Below are 18,277 nucleotides of genomic sequence, written 5' to 3'. Positions count from 1 at the left end.
TTTCTTCAGAGGCCAAAGCCGCACCGTAATCAAAATTAATTAATTTAAAAAATTAGACAACAAAATTTTTGACAAATTCAAAAAGTGTTTTTCAGTCATTTTCGGTTATTTCGGGGCATTTTCCACTTTTTTATACAGAACCCCTATTGTCGATACTTCTAATCAATATTTTAAAAAAATATTTATTAAATCTCGTAACAAAAAAATCAAAAGCTGTATATATGAATGCCTCAAAAAATGCTCACAATTAGCAACTATTGCAAACTTTTTCCAATTTCAGAACTATTTTGGTATTTTTCAATTCTAAAGCGGCTAAACATTGTTCTGTTCAGAAATATGTAATAGATTCATTCAAATATAAATATCAAAAAAAAATAGTTGTATTCATTTTTTTTCCATCTTAGCAAGTACCAATCGCGTATTCTTCCAATACATTAAATCAAATGAAAAACCACAGACAGCACAAATATTGACCCTCTTTTCAAATCTTGATATGGAAAATCCTAATCTTTTTTCAAAAAGTCCAAAATGTCATACATCACTCTTAAGAAGTTCTTAAGTTCTGCTCCACCCATTCCAAATCCCTTTGCATTTTCAGAACAGACAAACCAACCGAATTATCAAATTATCAAGCATATTAGGCTTCCTTTCACATTTTCATCATTTTCACTTCCGATATTTTTGCACATTTTTTGTTTTTCCTGAGCTTTACGCTATTCGCAATTTTCTCAAGAGGGTATGACTTTCTGAGTCATTTTACTCATTTTACTCATTTCTCATATATATTTGACTCCAATTTTTGAAAACGAATTTTGAAGTCGCGCGGGATAAAAGATACAATTTCTTTGAGATAACATTTGTTTTCAAGAGGATTGAGCTTTCTCGGAAGCGACGAAAATTAACCATAACCCAATGGAGATAGACTCCACCCACTTCTCATCTGATCATTTATCGTATTTTACACATTCAAAAATAGGCGACAAGAATCTTCTACTCTAATTTACTGTACTCTCACTGATTTCTGTACTAAATATGCAGAGCAGCAGCAATATTTATATCGATCCAAGCGTTTGTTTATTGCTTAAAGAAAATACATTGCAAATACTGAGAAAAAGAACTTTCTTTTTTAAACAAGAATCAGAAATACGAATAGAATTTAACAATAATCCAATTTCTAAAATTTCAGAAAAACTTTAAAAGTTAGGCCCGATTGGAAAATGCCAATTTTTCCCGTTAAACTGGGGAGAAGGAAAACTTAAGCCTAAACCTAAGCCCAAAGCTAAGCCTAAGCCCAAGCTCACGCTCGCCACTGACGCCAAGTCTAAACAGGAACCCCCTGAAAAATAAAAAAAAACGGAAAATCCTAACCCTAAATATCGTCAGTGGTGACGCCAAGCCTAGGCTTAAACATAAGCCTAAGTCTTTTTAAAACCTAAAAACCTTTTTAAAACCAAAACCTAAGTCTAAGCCTAAAGCTTAGCCTAAGCCTAAGCTTAAACCTAAGGATAAGCCTTAGCTTTTTTTAAAGTCAACGGCTTCGTCATTATTAACACATCAAAAAATGTTTCGTTCTGTGTTTCAAATTTCGTCAAAATTATTTGAATAATTAGAAAACCCTATCTCCACTCTTAAAAAAACCTTTAAAACTCTAATAAGCTTCCAGAAACATAAATTTTCAGATGTATCCCCGGTACGAGTATGCGAATCTGGATATTTCCAGTTTCGAGCGGTCCCCCACATTTGAGCAGCCTCCAAGTTATCCAACATATGATCAACATGTTCAGTTCTTGCCAGAAATCGTGAGCTTAACCAATTTTGCCAGCTCTGCAAATTCAACACATTTTTCAGGAAAACAATGGGCCAAAACAAAAATGTCGGGTTTGCAATCTGGAAGCTCATGGAATGCACTTTGGAGTTCAAACTTGCCGGCCGTGCGCCGCATTTTTCCGGTAACAATAGGTGTAACTATTCACATTTTTTCGGTTTAAATTTGAACTAATCTTGCATGTCATTGTTTTTTTATTCAGAATTCTCTTTGTTTTCTCTTTTTCGTTTTCTATGTTTTCGCAAACCAATGATATTATTTTGTCAGTCCGTTCATATTCTATCACGCTGCGATAAGTTTCAAACAGAGAACAATAGGTGTCACGAGCCGACAGTGGTGAATTGGTATCTAAACAGACATATTTCACAATAATGAATTAGGCAATTTACAAAATGAATAGTTACTCATACTCGATTCTCAGACGTCTGTGCAAGTAGTCAAAACAGTTATTAGTGGATTTACAATAAGGTCTAAACCCGAAAGAAAATTTTATTATGAACTTCTGTAATGTAAAGCATTTTCAAATGATAAAACTGCCCAGTACAGCTTATTAAACGATCAAAGGAAGTTATCAGGTGCTTCACTATCAATTTTGTTCTAAAACATTTGAACTAAAATTTTAATCTGGAAATTGTTTTCTAGGCATATGTGATTCAAAAGTTTGAAGAACAATTTATGCATTTTTTTCACGTTTAAGGATACGGTAAAGTGACCATTGGGGAATTGATTTTTCAAAATTTTCAGCCAAAGTTTTGGGAAACTTTCAAAATATCTATACTATGAAAGCGGCTTTAAAAAATTTTTTCTTGAAACTCTAACTTTTTTTAAATTAATTTCAGTACCCGGAATACAACACAAAATTGCAAAAAAAAAAAATATTTTTGCGCAAAATATAAAAGTTTGGGCTTGGGTTTAAATTGTGCACAGTATGAATCTAGAATGGCCAATGTCCTGTCTAATTTTTGTTTCAAAATTTTTTATTTGAAAATTTATATAGAAATTTAGAAACATGCTTGTACTTTCTAATGACAAAGTTAGTTCATTTAAAAGTTTAAAAGAAAATTTGCTCAAAAACATTTTTTTTTCAAATATTTGATATTTTTGATATGAATTCTGTGACTAATTGAGACGGACTCCATGTTTTTCATACACGTGGAGATAAGCCGATAGTATAGCGCTGAGACATTTAAATCCGATTTGACTTTCTCTTGTCCCAATTTTTAAATTTGTTTTATTTTATTTTTTGCATGACATCAGTTCTTTGAACTCACTATCAGTCTCTAAAATAATAGGTTTCAACCTATATTCCAGACGGATTGTTGTACTCGATCTCAAATACACTTGCGTGTCAAATACGCAGAAATGCAATGTCGACGGGCGTGGAAGGTAATTTATTTTTAGAGAATTTTTGGATACCTAATCCTTAAGACACATACATTTTTATGAAATTCTGATTCATAATCTTTTGAATCTTTTCAGAAATGTGTGTCGCGATTGTCGCTACAAAAAATGCATTGCCGTCGGAATGACAACTGATAGTAAGTGTGTCCTTCTGACTGCCCCAAATCCTTTAAGTACATACAAATAATTTCCAGATGTCCAATACAATCGCGACAGCCACAACAACAAGAATTCTTCTGGTTCCGGTGGTGGACGGGGACGAGGTAAAAATAAGAGAAACGTCATGATGATGCTGACTGACGAGGAGGAGGCAGCCGGAAGTAGTACTGTAAAACCGGGAGGTTCGATAAAGGGGGACGAATCTTTTTGTAGTGATGGCTCTTCATCGACGCGTGGCAATCCTCAGTTAGATCCGGATGCGGAGAGACGGGACGATGAGGAAATGGACAAAATTATTAGCGATTTGAAACATTTATTTGTAGAAGTTGGATGGCTTTGAGAAAATTAAACAAGATTTTTGATTTCAGTATTCACCTCCTGAAATGATAAATCAATGCTCAATTAATCAACTTCAAAGACTTACTCATTCTTTGGTTCTGTATAGACAGAATCAGCAATCAGCTAACCAAATAAAGGTGATACGTTCGAAATGTTTAAAATATATTGAAATTGTGGTATTATACGCTGAAAGTCTTACTTGAATTTAAGATTTCAATAATGATTAAACAACTTTTTTTTGGCAAAATCGGTGAAATGTAACAGGGTGGGCGGCAAATTTTTTTGTCGACAAACTTGGCACATCGGCGAATTGCCGGTTTGCCAATTTGACGGAAATTTCCAATTCCGGCAATGTGCCGGTTTGCCTATTTGCCGGAAATTTTTATTTTCGGCAAATTGCCGATTTACCGTTTGCCGAACATCAATTTGCCGGAAGTTTTTAGAGTGATTTTTGTATAAAACGGAAACATTTTAAACTGGGCGTTTTTGAAATTTTTTCCCGTTTTTAAGATATTTTTATAGAACTTGCTCACTTTTCAAAGTAGATGTAGGAACATTCCAATGATGCATACAATTTTGCCGATTAAAATTGAAATTCTGAAATTCCCAAAAAAAATGTGCAAAACCACAGTTTGCCGAAAACTTTCGGCAATTGCTGCTTTACCGGCAAATTCGGCAGATCGACAATTTGCCGGGTTGCCGATTTGACGACAATAGCTTGGCACAACAAAATTTCATGGAAATTACCAAATCTGGATACTCAAAGGCTGGAAAATGTTAAACCCGATCTTTGCTCAGAATGTTAAACGTTCATAGAAATTTTCTGAAATTTCAGAAGAACTTCAAGCCATTTTAAATATGAAAATAAGCTCACAAACATAGTTAATTTGTGATGAGCTCATTGTGCTCACAGAGGGATTATGCGCACATCGGGAAATAACTATTCCAATTTACAGAAATTCATTCTAATTTTCAGTTTTGTGATACAATAAATGCCTTCACCGATGGCAAAGCACATCTTCAACGAAAATCCGAAAAATTCTCAAAATGGGTAAAATGTGTAGACTTTTTCGATAAGTTGTCCGATGAACAAAAAGTGAGATATTATTCTTAAGGTACTAAATTAAACAATTTTTTCAGATTGATACTGTTAAAATGTCGTTTACTGTGTTTGATAGACTTGAACGCGCTCAAATGTCTGTGAAAATTTTTGGCGAGAAGAGTATTACTGAAAAAGTAGGTTTTGATTGACTTAAGTTTGACTTAAGCTTGACTTAAGTTAATAAGGTAAAATTTTTTTCCAGAAAACCACGTTATCTTCTTATTGTGCTGTTGACTGGAAAAATGTCAAAATCAATCCAGAAACTGCAATAAATACTGAACAAGCAAATAATTATGTTAAAGCGTGAGTTTTACAGCATTTTCCCTATTAGACTTTCACCGCCAACGCTCTTCAAAGTCTTATATTTCGGTTCTCTTCAGTTTTACCAAAACATGTTCTACTGTCGAAATCTAGAAAAATTTTTTGCACGTATTTTGTTAGTTGGCAATTTTTTGCTAAAACCCAATAGAAACTATATATCAACGGTCAAAGTACATCATGTGTAATTGGGAAAATACTGTATTCATTTCTTAATGAACAATTTTTAAAGTGAATTCCACGCTCATGTTGATTCAATTATTGATGAAGTATGCAAACCACTTTATGAACTTCAACTTTCTGACACTGAAACTGCATTCATTTTGGTACAAGTTCTTGTTTATCACGGAGGTTTGTTCCCTTATAGAACCAATGTTCAACCCTTTATGTAATTTGTCTTCAGGTGAAAAAGTGACTCCTGAATTAGTGAAAATGTTCGATCAACTTCGTGAGACTATTGCCACAGATCTTCATCTTTATTATACAAAAGAATCTCAAACAGGAACTGATACAAATCGAATACTCAAAATGATGAGCGTTGTAAACGCTATGAAAGTATGCTGACCTTAATAAACTTTTAGTCATATACTATAAAATTTTCAGAAAATTCACGCAGATCGTGTCAGGAAAAGTGATTTAATACAAATATTCAATATTTATAAAGTATCTGAAAAACGAACCGATTTTAATTGTAGCTAATTTTTCTTTTTTTTTGTATTTTTTGAATATATACTGTGTTTTTGTGTTTTCTTTTGGTGTGTTCTTTTTTTTCTTTTTTTTTTGCAATTTCCCAACAATTCATTTTTCTCATACCATAAAACGTTGTACTATTAATTTTTTTTGTTAATTCGAAGCTCAAAATTTGAGTTCAAGTTAAAAAAAAAACTTCATGTAGAAATTTTCAAGTGATCTTCAGAAAAGGCGTTTGTGGTCGGTTAGAAATATATTCATGGCAAATACTCATTGACTCCAAAATCATTGACTACCTGTTCTCATTGTCTACCCTTGCTCATTGACTACCCTTGCTCTTTGTCTATCTCTTTCTCATTGACTACCTGTGCTCATTGCCTTCCTGTTCTCATTGCCTACTTGTTGCTCGTTGACTACCTTTTCTCATTGCCTACTCTTTCTCATTGCCTATCTTTTGCTCATTGTCTACTCGTTTTCTACATCAGTCAAGAGGCACGTACAAGGACCGTATTTCAAGAATACATCAAAGGCACATATACTCAATTTGTTCATTTCTTCAAAGGGTATACATATTTACAATCTTTCAATCTGTACACAACGTTTCGGGCAACAATTAGTAGTAGCTGAGTCATGTTTTAATTTATATTAATTTTGATAGGACACGAAAAGGCTGCCGTAGTATCAGACGTGTCAGACAAGGATGCACTGGAGTTGATGGTGGCTTTCGATCTAAAAATGAAATAACCTTCAAAACTCTCTGAACTGAGTATTTTCAAACTGGCGTATCTCAAAAAATACACATCTGGAAAACAAATGACCAACTAACAAAATGATCAGAAATATAGTAAAGGGTCTTTTGAGACCCAATTAACATATAGTACTACGTATTTACTTTTTATGCAATGCAGCGCTTTCATAAAAATAATTGTTGACTGACTTTTTACAAACAATCGTTATTTTATATTAACTTTATTTGTCTCAAAATTAACAAACTTTCAAATTTTTAAGAATTGTTGGGAACACTTAATCGATGTAACCTCCCCATGCTAAGTACAGAAATTTTATGTTTAGCAGCGAGAGCAACTGCAGAAGAAGCCGGTTCAATTTGTGGAATAGGAATGGTTACTCTTGTAAAGATACGCAAGATTTCCCGGCGATAGGGTCGGATATGGTAAAGTGAAATAATAGATGATAAAAGTGGGATTGGAGCAGGAATTGCACATATCAGACATTCAAAAATTGGGTGGGTAATCAGCCGGATTGCTTGGATAAAAAAGCAGAATACTCCGCCAACAAATAAAACTGGAAGACAAGCTTGCAGCGTCAATGCTCTCAACAGTTGCTTGTGGATGGATTTTGTTTCAGAACGTAAATTCTCGGTGTTTTTCCCGAGACGGCAAAGAATTTTCCTTCGAAATACAAGGATTGCAGTGTAAATCGCAAAAACTGGAACTGTCATGTTTAGGATTGAAAATGTAGCAGCTGGAGATAATGCATCGGATATTCCCGTAACAGTTGAAATTTCAAATGTATAATCTGGGAACTTTGATTTCAACATTCCAAAAATCAAATAAGGATCCGCGGCGGTGAACATTAGCACAATGAACTGAGTGAATGATGGAATGTATATAAAAACACTGAACATGAATACTTTCCACGTAGATGGGGGAGCAGATGAGAGTATATAGTTACGATATGCAAATGATAAGAGTAGTGACCACATTGAATGTATGAATAAATGAAGAAGTGCACTCCAGGATGCGTAACATAAAAATGGATGTCCAAAGTGACAAAGCCCATAAAATATATGGGCCATGGCATAGTCGAGTGGTATGATTCTGAAAATTTATTCACTTGGCTTTAAGGGGTTTCTAGATTTTCTTGAAATTTTCAAAAAAAAAAATATTTAAACTAATTCAAAGTTTAAGTTTGCAAAGTTATCCCGGTTTAGGGCACAGACTTCGGATTTTCTCTTATCCGGACGTTCTGCCCGCTGTCAAAACCGGACGGTTTTCGGAAAAAACTAGTTCTCTCGATTTGCCACCCTTGTCGAGATTTATGTTTTTCTGCATGAAGTTGTAAAAAACTAGGTCTTACCTTGGTGCACAGAACATCATTAGAAATGAGGAAAACATATCCGTGAGTGCAAAGTTGATGATTAGAATTCGGTAGGTTTTGATTTGAGACGGAGATCGGAATATTGCTAAAAGCAAAAGAAGACCATTCAGGACTATTCCGAATGCTCCAAGGATGGCATAGTAAATCATCAGAACGATAACTTCAATCATCCTGAAAATGTTCAATGTTTAGTGTGAACCTTGTTAGAATGAAACAAAAGACGTAAACAAAGAAAAAAGGAAACGAAATGGATAAATGCAGTAGCGTGAGACGAAAAACAACGTGTTTGGCACATTGTACCCTTCATTCTTTAATTTGAACTTTGTTCCCAAAATTTTGCGAAACAAAATTTCAACTCACGTGGTCGCCCGTGGTCAAGCGTGTATCAGAAATGGTCATTCTTCTGACGATGTATCAGAAATGGTCATTCTTCTGACAATTGGCAACCGACTTGTCTCCGAGAGAACTGCAAATCACTCAGCAATCTGGACACATCAAATTGCTGAACAATTCCGGGAGACGTATTGTGTTTGGAGTGAGCACGGCGCTTAAAAAAGCAACAAGTACTCCGACAGGAGTTCTGGATCCAAATGAAGCGGCTCTTTTCACAGTGAAGTGTGATGGAAAGGATGTAAGTGGGGAAAGGCATGAGCGCAAGGGTGGTTGAGTTTTCGGCAATTAGAAGATTTGCCAAAAAAGGAGAATTGTAGTATAAAACTTTAACTTTCTATACATTTCGGAGCGTAGAAATGTATTCCGTTGAAAAATTTTAATTTTTCAAATTAAAACTGCCCAAAACTCAAAAAAGAAAATTGTCGAAATTGCCGAAAATTCAAAACCCGGCAATATGGGCCTACGTGGAAATATCTCCCACTTTTTATCGATCAAGAAGGAAGTTGATGTTTTAAATTTTAAATTTCAAAATTTATTTTAAAATCGTTGTGAAACGTATGACTATGCAAGCTTACCCGATTGATAAAAAGTTGGAAGCAATTACACGTAGCCGCAATGTTTCATTTATTAAAATTTTCAAAATTTTCAGCAAAACGACCGTATCACTATCATCTACACAAATCCTCCAGATGGAACCGACAAGCAGTATCGATCCGAATACTTTCTCCGTGAAGACGCTCTGATCGTCAGAAAGAATCTCTCGACACGCTTTGAGAAGATTACAGCTGTACTTGCAAAATTCGAAAAGGCTAATTAGTTTGTAAATGATATTTTTGCTTAAAAATAAAGTCTGTGTCTTGATTCCGAAACAAAAATGAAAAGAATGACAATGTTTGCAATTCTTTTGGAATTTTTTCGTCAGCGGATTGTGCAGCAGCACGTGGTGATCGTGAGAATGCTTGATCACTTTTAGCTGTGGTCAAGAATGTGTAAACTGGGAACATCGAACACATACTAGAATTTAGTCGACTATGAAATCAAGAGAATATATTTAGATTTTTTTCAAAGATTAAAAAAGGTTTAAAAAAACTTTTTTTTTTCAAGATTTTATGAATCACTTTTCAATCATACTCGGAAGTTAGTCATGTTTTTGTCCCGTTGCGTTTTTGAAAAACTGGAATCTGGAAAACTTAGATTATTGGAGGAAAAGTTACACAAGAGGGTATTTTTTCGAATAATCAAAATATGACAATATATAATAAAAGTTGAAATTTTTGGAAATTTTTGGAAATGTCAAAGTTTCGGTTAATTTGAACAAACATTATGTTTAGAAGTTAAAACATTTTTTTTTTAATTTCAAAAACAAACATGAAAAAAGGTTGAATTCCGGCATTAATGAATTCTCTAGTTTTTGGCATTTTTGCATTTTACCTTATATTAATTGGTTTTTGTTTATGTTATCTTTGATTTTTGATTTGAAAAACATAAATTGACAAGGTTTTATAATTTTTTCCGCAAAAAAAGATCAAATTAATAAATAAATTAACATAGTCAGAAAATGCAATAATTTTAAAACCCCTAGGTTATTCATTTGCACGAGAGTTCTAAATTGATTCAGTCTTTTTATTTATCGCAAAATTGAAAATAAAATTAGAAAAATGCTATACATTAGGGTGATACGGTTAGATTTGGTACAATGATTCTGTCATTTAGGGCAAAAAATCCATAGGTGCTACTCCACCTTCATATTCCCAAAATTCAATAATTATTCAACCTTTTCCAAATATCTCTACCTCGATCATGTAATAAGATAAATCGTAATGATTACGCAAATCCAAATACAAACATTAAAGGAGACGCACGCATATTCTGTCATTCATTAGATAATTTGGAGAGAGGCGAAAAGATATTTGAACAAATAATAAATGAATGTGTCAAAAGTTGAACGGGCACATTTTGATATTCAACGTTTTCCAAATCAGTGAATTATGAGCTTTATCAGTGCGACTAAATTCGTAATATTTTTTGCTGCTTCAATAAATGCACAAAAAGTTGAACAAGATCATTCGGTTCGTTTTTTTAAAATTTTATTGTGTTCACAGGAAATTTTCAGGTAGTAAATAGAGTTTCAAATATTGCGGAAAAATACAGTAATTGGGCTCTAGGAAAATCAGATTATCGAAATGGAAATTTGAATAATTTTCAAGTCACTCAAGTTCAAAGTCCTCCAAGAAACTACAATACAGGTGAGGGTTTCAGATAACTTTTGTAACTATTTTAAAACTCACTAGTTTGTAGTCAAATCTAGTAGCTTGCCTTTTTTTAACTTTTTAGAGATTGAATAGTGTTTTTAACTCAACACTTTTGCTTTTGAAGTTTAGTTATAAACTAGGCAAGACCTAGTTTAAGCTTTGCCCAAATTTAAATGTTGAACAAACTTCTCTCGTGTGGTTTTAAACTTGCCAAAATATTGCTCAACTCTTTCTTACCTGTTGCCTAAGCTTTGCCTAAGTTTGGCCACCTGTTGAACTAGCTAATATTTTTTTGACAAAACTTGGCCAAGAATCTAAATATTGGAAAATACCTAGCAGTTGTAGGAGATTATTTTTAAAAAATTTTCTGATTTATCACATCAGTTTCAAAAACTATACCTATTTTGAATTTCAGCTCCAGTAAAACGATTTTTTCATCAAGTCCGAATCCAGCCGCCTCTTATCATCAAACCTGTAACTTATTCGGAAACATCTTATCAACCAATTGACATCTACTCAACTACACAAACTCCAATCCTGACAACTCCACCATATCCTTCTCGGATTTCTCATTTTCCAACTGAAAATCGTCAAATCTTCCGATCTCCAGTACGACAACATTACCAGCCATCTCCAAATTTTCCAAGACTTTTGGAAACTGAAGTACCAGTTTCTCAGTCATCTCCGATGTTTACTTCAAATTCTTCATTACTCCCACCACATATGTCTCAAAACTTTGGCTCTTCAATATTAACACAACTTCTTAACCCAATTCTACAAGAACCTAATATTCCAACAGCGCCTCCAAATTTACAAATATCACCTCAAATGCACATTAATCCAAATTTCCCGACATTAGTTCCATTACCAATTCCTCAACCGGTAGTTCTTGAACCGACTAAAGAAGAAGTGATGAAAATTGCATCGAAGAAGAATCTATACGGAATGCCAAGATTTCCAATCGAACCTCACCGTGGATTTTTTCAGGTTTGATATATATTTATTAAAACTTCAAACATCTAAAACCGTTAGGCATCAATGAGCTGCATGGATGGCTGGTGTGGAAATGAATGCTGTGAACCGAGGAGACCATTTGCAGCACCTACCACTACGATCCAAGCAAGCGTGCTACCAGGTACAGTAGAAGGGGTAAAAAAATAATAAATTTTTTTTTTCAGGCTCACCAAGCCCACCGCATCCCCTGGTTTTAGTTGTACATCCCGCACCACAGGCACAATGCTCTCCGGCCTGCCAACCTCATTGTAGTCAGCAATGTGTTGCTAGACTTCAATATATGCATGAGTCACAGTTCTACAACCACATTTTGGAGCCAAGTTGCCGTCCAGATTGGTATGATTTTTTATGTAACTGAAAATTTCTTCCATATAGGCGCCAAAATGCGTGCCTTGCAGATCTTCTGCTAAAACACATATTTAAGAACTTTTTTCATCTCGTTATTTGACTTTCATTAAATTGATTGCTATCAGAAAGTTAGTACTTTAGTAAATTTAGTAAATTTTTAAGTAAATTTATGTCAAATTGAAGGAAAAAGGTCGGCAGGTCTCAGGCAGGTAAATAAAGGCATTTAGCTCAGCCAACCTCCTAAATTCGTACAATCCCATAAAATTTTTTTCGAATTTTCAAAACGTCTAAATATAAAATTCGAAAAAAATTTAATTGAATATTTTCATTTAATCAATAATTTATGTTCCAGTATGCCATCCTGCCACGTCGATTGCCTCATAATTCCTCCACAGCAAGTCCGATGCAATAGCTTCAATTGTCAGTGTTTGGCTGGCTACGTGCAATGTGCCGCATTTACTTGTTGCATGAGATACCCGGTGAGAATATCCGTTTGGGAAAATCCAAACAACATGTATTTTCCTTCCAGAATCTGGCTGCAAGAATGAAATCCAACGTGATGGCAAAGTCATCTGAAGAAGAGGTGAGATGGAGGAAAGAGTGTAGTGCCAAAATTGAATATTTTTAGGCAAACGTTAGCGAGGAGGGGAAACAAGATAATGAGATCAGCTATCGAAGAATGTATACGCCTAATAGAATGAGGGCTGGAAAGGGGAAATACGGTTGGGAATATCAAGGGGACATCATCTCGAATCAATTGTTTTCAGACATTGAGAATGTGACATCACCACCAGTTATTAGACCTTCTTATTGGACAAAACATCGAGTGAAGTCAACGAAAGAACCAAAAACTACAATATTCACAACAACTCCAGTGCCATGCCCCACGACCACATCTACGACAACAAGTGCAACTACACTAGTTCCAACCACATCTAGTTCTACAACTACTACAACAACTACTACACCAGTACCCGTTACATCTACAACAACTGAACCTACTACGACAACATATACAACTTCAACTAGTACTAGCACCACAACTACACTTCCACCGACAACATCCACCCCAAAAATTGTGGTTAACCTAACTCCTATCTATCCGGATATGTTAATGAAAGCAAACAAAGTTCCAATGATACCAGCCTACGGAATTTGGACAATTCCGCCCCATGTACCACCCTCTTCAAAAGAATTTGATAACCCATTGAGTGGAATAAAAACCTCGCCAACTGAAAAGCGGAATTCTATTGGTGATATTCGCGGGAGACATGTTATCCGGTCTGAAAACTTTTTGGATGTTCTCAGTGAGCTGGCGCAGGTTTGAAATTCACTTCATGTATCTATCCTACATACAATTTTTAGGTGAAGCTTAAAGAGGATATAACGGATGACTTTTCACATGCAGCAAATTTCATCGATTTTATGACGGACAGATTTAGCAAAATTTAGGAAAATTTTATAGCTGGATATTGAACTATTGGACTGAATTTATGTATTTGTACAAATAAAATATTTCTGAAAATCCGAGAGATTTTATCATGAACATTTTCACATTCTAATGTTCTAGAAAATGGAGTGCGGGATTTTTTTTCACCATTTTTTTGGTTTCTTCACTGATAAAATCAAAAGAATTGTTGTTGTTGTTGTTGTATCTGATCTTAGAAACTTTAAAAAAAAGTATTATTAATTATTTGTTTACAGTTTGGTCATTCAAAAAATGTCATTTTTCAGCTATATAAACATTTTTAAAGCCTTCAGAATTTTAAAAATATAAATCAACAGAGTTTAAACTGATAGAGGTGGAGTAGCGCCAGTGGGGAGAAAACCAAAACGACCGAATCTCATAATAAAACACTCCAAAGTTTTAGATTTTTCATAATTTTCGGCCAAGTTTTGGATGTTTGCCAAAATTTTGAAAAATATGAGCTTTTGATGAGATCCAAAGCACTTTCGCTTATTTCGACCCTTACAATGTTATTTTATAAATAATTAAAATAAAATTAAAATATAAAACATGTTGGAACATTTTTTTTTTGGTCGACTTCCAAAAATATGAGTGGCAAAAACTGGGCAATTGTCACTTTTTGACAGTAAATAAAAAAGTTTCCAAACATTTTTGAAAAGTTTTATTGTGATATTCGGTCATTTTGGCACCATAGGAGTAGTTTTTACACTTTCCCCACTGGCGCAACTTTTTATTGCATTTACTACACTCGCAAGGAGTTACTATAATTTTAACTAATCCTTCATTCAAAGATCTCAGTGGTCTAGAAAAGTGCTTTCTACAATAGTTATCATGAAAATTACATACGTGCCGGACGTTAATCAATCAATCATGTTTGCCTTATTACATCCATCACATAAATTACAAATTAGACACGCAACTTGTTTTTTTTTTCAGAACTCTTTGATCAGTCCTCGGGAAACACCTGCATCATTTAATCTTTTTTGATTTCCTTATTTCAATAGATCACGAATAAGTTGATTCCAGGAAATCACTTTGATGTAGGTGCACAATCTGATCCCGGTGTTTTATTTTTGTTAAGGTTCAAATGATCATCCTGTGTTATTTATTGGTGACAAGACTAGTCATGCAGGATTTTTAAAACGTGGGAAATTGTTATTCGGATGTTGTCTAACTAGGTAAGTTTTTTGAGAACAAAAAGTAAGTTACGCTGGAACAAAAAAAATATATTGAGTTAAGTCAGGAACATGTGTTAGGCTTTTTGGAAATTCAATTATGGGTGATGGGTGGCGATAAGAACAACGTTTTCTGGTACTCCATGCGTTCTGAAAACTGATGTTTCTTCAAGTTTTTTTTAAAGCTTTGTTTGGATATTTTAAAACCCGTTTTGTAGTTTCAGGTGGAATTTCAAATCACTTTGTAAATGTTATTAGTTAGGCGCGTATAAACTTTTTTTCATAATTTACACCTGTTACGTAACCAAACTGAATGGAACATTTTTCGGACAAGTTTTTGAAGTTACTAGAAAGTTATGCATATGAAAAGTATTCCTCCAGTCATCGTTCGAACGATTTGATGACGTAGAAAGCTAAAATTCAGCTGTTTAGAAGGTAGTATTTTTAATTGATTTAGGCTTGTTGATGTGATTATCCTTTTCGTGGGTGTTCAAAAAGTTTTTTCTCATTATTAAATATCGTATTTGTAACATTATTAAGTAAAATTTGAAAAGTTTCAAACAACGTTTAGAGTTCGACCTGTAAATATTATATAATATGTAATTTTGAAAATATTTATAAAATGAAATTAGAATTATAAAAATACAAAAATAAAGAGTTTTTAAATAGCTGTGGTGTAAGTCTATCTCGACAATCTATCTCAAATACTCAGCTACAGATTTTAAAAAAATCAAATATAAACAATCTCAAATGGTAAAAGATACCCATTTAGACCTTGAAAGCTTCTCCGTTACGTAACTCCAAATGTTTTTTATTCAAGAAAAACAATAAAAAATTTCAAATTACAGCTTCGCATCTGCAATTATCCCTTATTCTCGGGTTCAGGTACCTGACCATTTTCTACTTAAATACTTTTGTCTTCTATTCATATTGATTGATGCTACTGTTTATAATATTATTCATTATGAACAAAACTTCAATAATTTCCTTCGACTATCTTGAAGAGGTAAGTAGAAGCATAGTGTTTTTTTTTTCAATTTCCGGTGGCATGTATACTATTTTACATATTTTTCCTATTTCCGTAGTGCAACTGATGTAAAAAGCACAAAAAAGTAGCAAGTTTGATCATTTGGGTGTGGGAACAATGACCAACTCTCACTATCAGTGAATATGAGCAAGACTCAGTGTCCGATTTTGATCTGAAAGAGAAAATGTGACTTTTGGCTTTTTTCACATCGCTACACTTGCATTGTCTCTTTCTGTCAATATTTTTTTCGATTTTTTTTTGGTGTGTCAGTTAATTATAGAACCACAACTCATTACAGATGGAAGAACTACCAGATCCTGCAATAAGAACTTGTAACTATCAATTTAATACTGTAAGTACTCAAGTTGTTATGTACGTTCTACAAGTCGGATATGCCCTCCCTGTATCTATTCTGTACCTTTTCGTAATTCTGAAAATTCTTAGAGCTCACAAGTCAGAGCAGATGTTTTCAGATGCATATTTCAAAATTTATGTTCTCGATGGAGTTGTGGTGGGTTTTCATTTGGAAGGACCTTCTTGGACCTGAACTTTTACGTTTAGAGCTTGATAGTAGTTATCTTGGACTACGGTCTGACTCGTCCATTGATATATATTAATCCTTTATGCTTTTTATTCTGGAATTGGTTTCCGGAGCCAACATACATTTTGACGCCGTATTTGTTTGGATTCAACTATTTTCAATTCGCAAAAATCTTCTCCATATCGCTATTGTCGGCTAACAGATTCACTTGTGTTGCGTACCCAATATGGCATAAAGTGGTAAGACCTATGTAACTGAAAATAGCGTTAGTATGTATTAGTTTTATTTCGATTTTAGCTTTTCGTATTTTTTGGTTAGTCTTGTGCTTTACTTTAACAGCTTATTTATCGGATGACTTTGGCTTTATCAAAAAATTTCAACATGGAAAATATGAAAAAACGTATTTAGCTGTTGAAAAGGTTTTGATAAATTACAAAGAAAAATAATAATAAAAAAATGGTTTTGCTTTCTACGAATTTAATTCAAAAACATTGTTAATGAAATATTAGTTCGTAGAACTGTGGAGCGACTTTCCGATAATGATGCCGTTGACTTAATTTATTTAATTCCTCATTTGAAATACGGAATTGAAATCTTCATTTGTTATTAGTACGTAACACATTTCCATATTAAATTTAGCTTTAAAAAACAAGAACTCATTAGTGCCATTTTCTAAGAATACCTGTCTGTTTGTAATCACTAAAATCAAAAATTAAAGATTGGAATCAAACACATCTCTTTACAGGTTTTTGGTTTAACTCAAAAACGGTTTGGTAGATCAAAAAATGCATTGAAATTTTGAATTTACAGTTTTGGAAAAAGCACACCAATAACGTCATTATTGTTTCTCTGATATGCCCTGCACTTTTCACGTGGCAACTTGCAATCTCACCGACTCGATTTGATCCTTACGTTGGCGAGGGAATCTTGGGATATGTGAAAGTTGTACCTTTTGTAAGTCACGTCACTTATTTCCCAATAGAACGAAGATCCTTAAGGTGCGGACAACATTTTTCAAACTAATTGTCAGTCTTTCTGCATTTATTTTTATGTTGATAACAAATATCAAAACATATCAACTCACAAAAAAGTTCAAGAATAAATTGAAAAGTTTGGAGTTATCTCTGACATTGGCAACTGTCGTTATCAGCGCAGTTTTTGTAATTTATATTATTATTCAAGTAATTTTTTGAATTTTACATTACTACAGTTTATTTTAATTTTACAGGCGGTTTTGCTGATTTTTTCCACTTCGTTTCTCGTTGAAAATTTGTCCTTTGGTAGTACTTTAAAGAAAATAGAGTTCATCTGCAACGATTTTTACCTAATGAGGTATGTTTCATCAAAGATTTTAATTTGCAGAATTTTAAAAAGTCACATGACATAGTTGACGCCAAGCTCACAACAAACATCACTTTCAATTTCAGCTCTCCAATAGTTCTTATTATAATGAACAAACGACTACGAGGTTCTCTATTCAAGGTGGCTCCTGGAATGACACAAAACTCATCAGCGCCTAGAATGTCTACAACAAATGAAAATACTGTTAGGATTATTGTAAAATCACCACCAGCTAAAACCATTACAATGTGGTAATTGAAATTTGTTTTTTTTTTGTTTAGTAAATAGTTTTTTGTCGTATTTTCCTGTCAAAGAAAGTCTTCTTCTTATGTCCAGGCTTCTTATTGAAGCCAATATTACTGTACAAAAGATTGGTAAAAAAATGTGTTTGGGTAAAAAAAAAATTTTGTTCGGAAATTTTTCAGGCAAGTTTTCAAGCTCTGTAGGTATTTGGAAAAATGTTTTGGAAATTGAAACAATGTGGAAACTATTGAAAAATTAAGCAGATATTTAAATACTCATTGAAACATAAAAATAAAACTGGAAAATACCATTTACACACGTAAAAATATTTCGATTGTTCGAAATGTAGGAATCGATTCCAAAAAGGAAGAGTACAAGCCAAATACAAAAACTTAATTTTTTTGGAATTTACTTCAAACAAACTTTTTCGCCCAAAATTAAGATGGTTTGTGACCTTATTAACAACCCGATGTATTTTAAAGAAATATTTTTGTTGAGAAAAATTATTTTTCGAAAATATTTT

The 18,277-nt window shown here is 33.6% G+C and overlaps 4 protein-coding genes and 1 non-coding gene across 6 annotated transcripts; 3 read left to right on the top strand and 2 right to left on the bottom strand.

Annotated features, from left to right (window-relative positions):
- Window positions 1–546: 546 nt before the first annotated feature.
- Window positions 547–676, bottom strand: T09D3.10. The gene has a single exon (NR_068737.1). It is a non-coding gene; the product is annotated as an Unclassified non-coding RNA T09D3.10 (non-coding RNA).
- Window positions 677–1,032: 356 nt separating this feature from the next.
- nhr-216 (Nuclear Hormone Receptor family) lies at window positions 1,033–5,852 on the top strand (the record flags this gene model as incomplete). 2 transcript variants are annotated; one of them, NR_151570.1, is made up of 14 exons in its annotated part: window positions 1,033–1,068; window positions 1,680–1,799; window positions 1,849–1,949; window positions 3,137–3,211; window positions 3,305–3,363; window positions 3,421–3,549; window positions 3,599–3,710; window positions 3,754–3,861; window positions 4,701–4,820; window positions 4,865–4,960; window positions 5,029–5,129; window positions 5,377–5,495; window positions 5,548–5,699; window positions 5,748–5,850. NR_151570.1 is itself a non-coding variant. In NM_001356639.2 (13 exons), the coding sequence occupies 13 exons, from the start codon at window positions 1,033–1,035 to the stop codon at window positions 5,841–5,843; spliced, it is 1,473 nt and encodes a 490-aa protein (NP_001343620.1). In that variant the 3' UTR covers window positions 5,844–5,852. The 2 variants fall into 2 exon arrangements, 1 of the variants encoding a protein (NP_001343620.1); NM_001356639.2 differs by having other exon boundaries at window positions 3,421–3,710; window positions 5,748–5,852.
- A 985-nt stretch (window positions 5,853–6,837) lies between these two features.
- Window positions 6,838–8,122, bottom strand: srd-9 (G_PROTEIN_RECEP_F1_2 domain-containing protein; the record flags this gene model as incomplete). The annotated part of the gene is made up of 2 exons (NM_072025.1): window positions 6,838–7,672; window positions 7,932–8,122. 2 exons carry the CDS (start codon window positions 8,120–8,122, stop codon window positions 6,838–6,840), a joined length of 1,026 nt encoding a protein of 341 aa, NP_504426.1.
- A 2,211-nt stretch (window positions 8,123–10,333) lies between these two features.
- T09D3.3 (EB domain-containing protein) lies at window positions 10,334–13,411 on the top strand (the record flags this gene model as incomplete). Its single annotated transcript, NM_001356638.1, has 10 exons — window positions 10,334–10,414; window positions 10,459–10,591; window positions 11,013–11,584; window positions 11,630–11,732; window positions 11,776–11,947; window positions 12,312–12,438; window positions 12,489–12,542; window positions 12,588–12,681; window positions 12,727–13,280; window positions 13,325–13,411. The coding sequence occupies 10 exons, from the start codon at window positions 10,334–10,336 to the stop codon at window positions 13,409–13,411; spliced, it is 1,977 nt and encodes a 658-aa protein (NP_001343619.1).
- Window positions 13,412–14,385: 974 nt separating this feature from the next.
- Window positions 14,386–17,811, top strand: srg-25 (Serpentine receptor class gamma). Its single transcript, NM_072023.4, has 8 exons — window positions 14,386–14,605; window positions 15,451–15,608; window positions 15,928–16,140; window positions 16,191–16,409; window positions 16,981–17,124; window positions 17,169–17,351; window positions 17,399–17,502; window positions 17,598–17,811. Exons 2-8 carry the CDS (start codon window positions 15,540–15,542, stop codon window positions 17,764–17,766), a joined length of 1,101 nt encoding a protein of 366 aa, NP_504424.3. The 5' UTR covers window positions 14,386–14,605; window positions 15,451–15,539; the 3' UTR covers window positions 17,767–17,811.
- The last annotated feature ends 466 nt before the right edge of the window (window positions 17,812–18,277 follow it).

The sequence above is a fragment of the Caenorhabditis elegans genome, chromosome V (genome assembly GCF_000002985.6).
Source record: "Caenorhabditis elegans chromosome V".
In the NCBI taxonomy this organism is placed as follows: domain Eukaryota; kingdom Metazoa; phylum Nematoda; class Chromadorea; order Rhabditida; family Rhabditidae; genus Caenorhabditis; species Caenorhabditis elegans.
The sequence above is the reverse complement of the archived record's forward strand: the minus strand, read 5'-3'. Positions and strand labels throughout refer to the sequence as shown.

What these genes read in the sequence shown, in the direction of transcription:
- srg-25 (NM_072023.4), top strand. Translation starts at nt 15,540, where the DNA reads ATGCTACTGTTTATAATATTATTCATTATGAACAAAACTTCAATAATT. An exon ending in CCTTCGACTATCTTGAAGAG is followed by an intron (nt 15,609 to 15,927) that starts GTAAGTAGAAGC and finishes AACTCATTACAG; the next exon opens with ATGGAAGAACTACCAGATCC. An exon ending in ACCCAATATGGCATAAAGTG is followed by an intron (nt 16,410 to 16,980) that starts GTAAGACCTATG and finishes TTGAATTTACAG; the next exon opens with TTTTGGAAAAAGCACACCAA.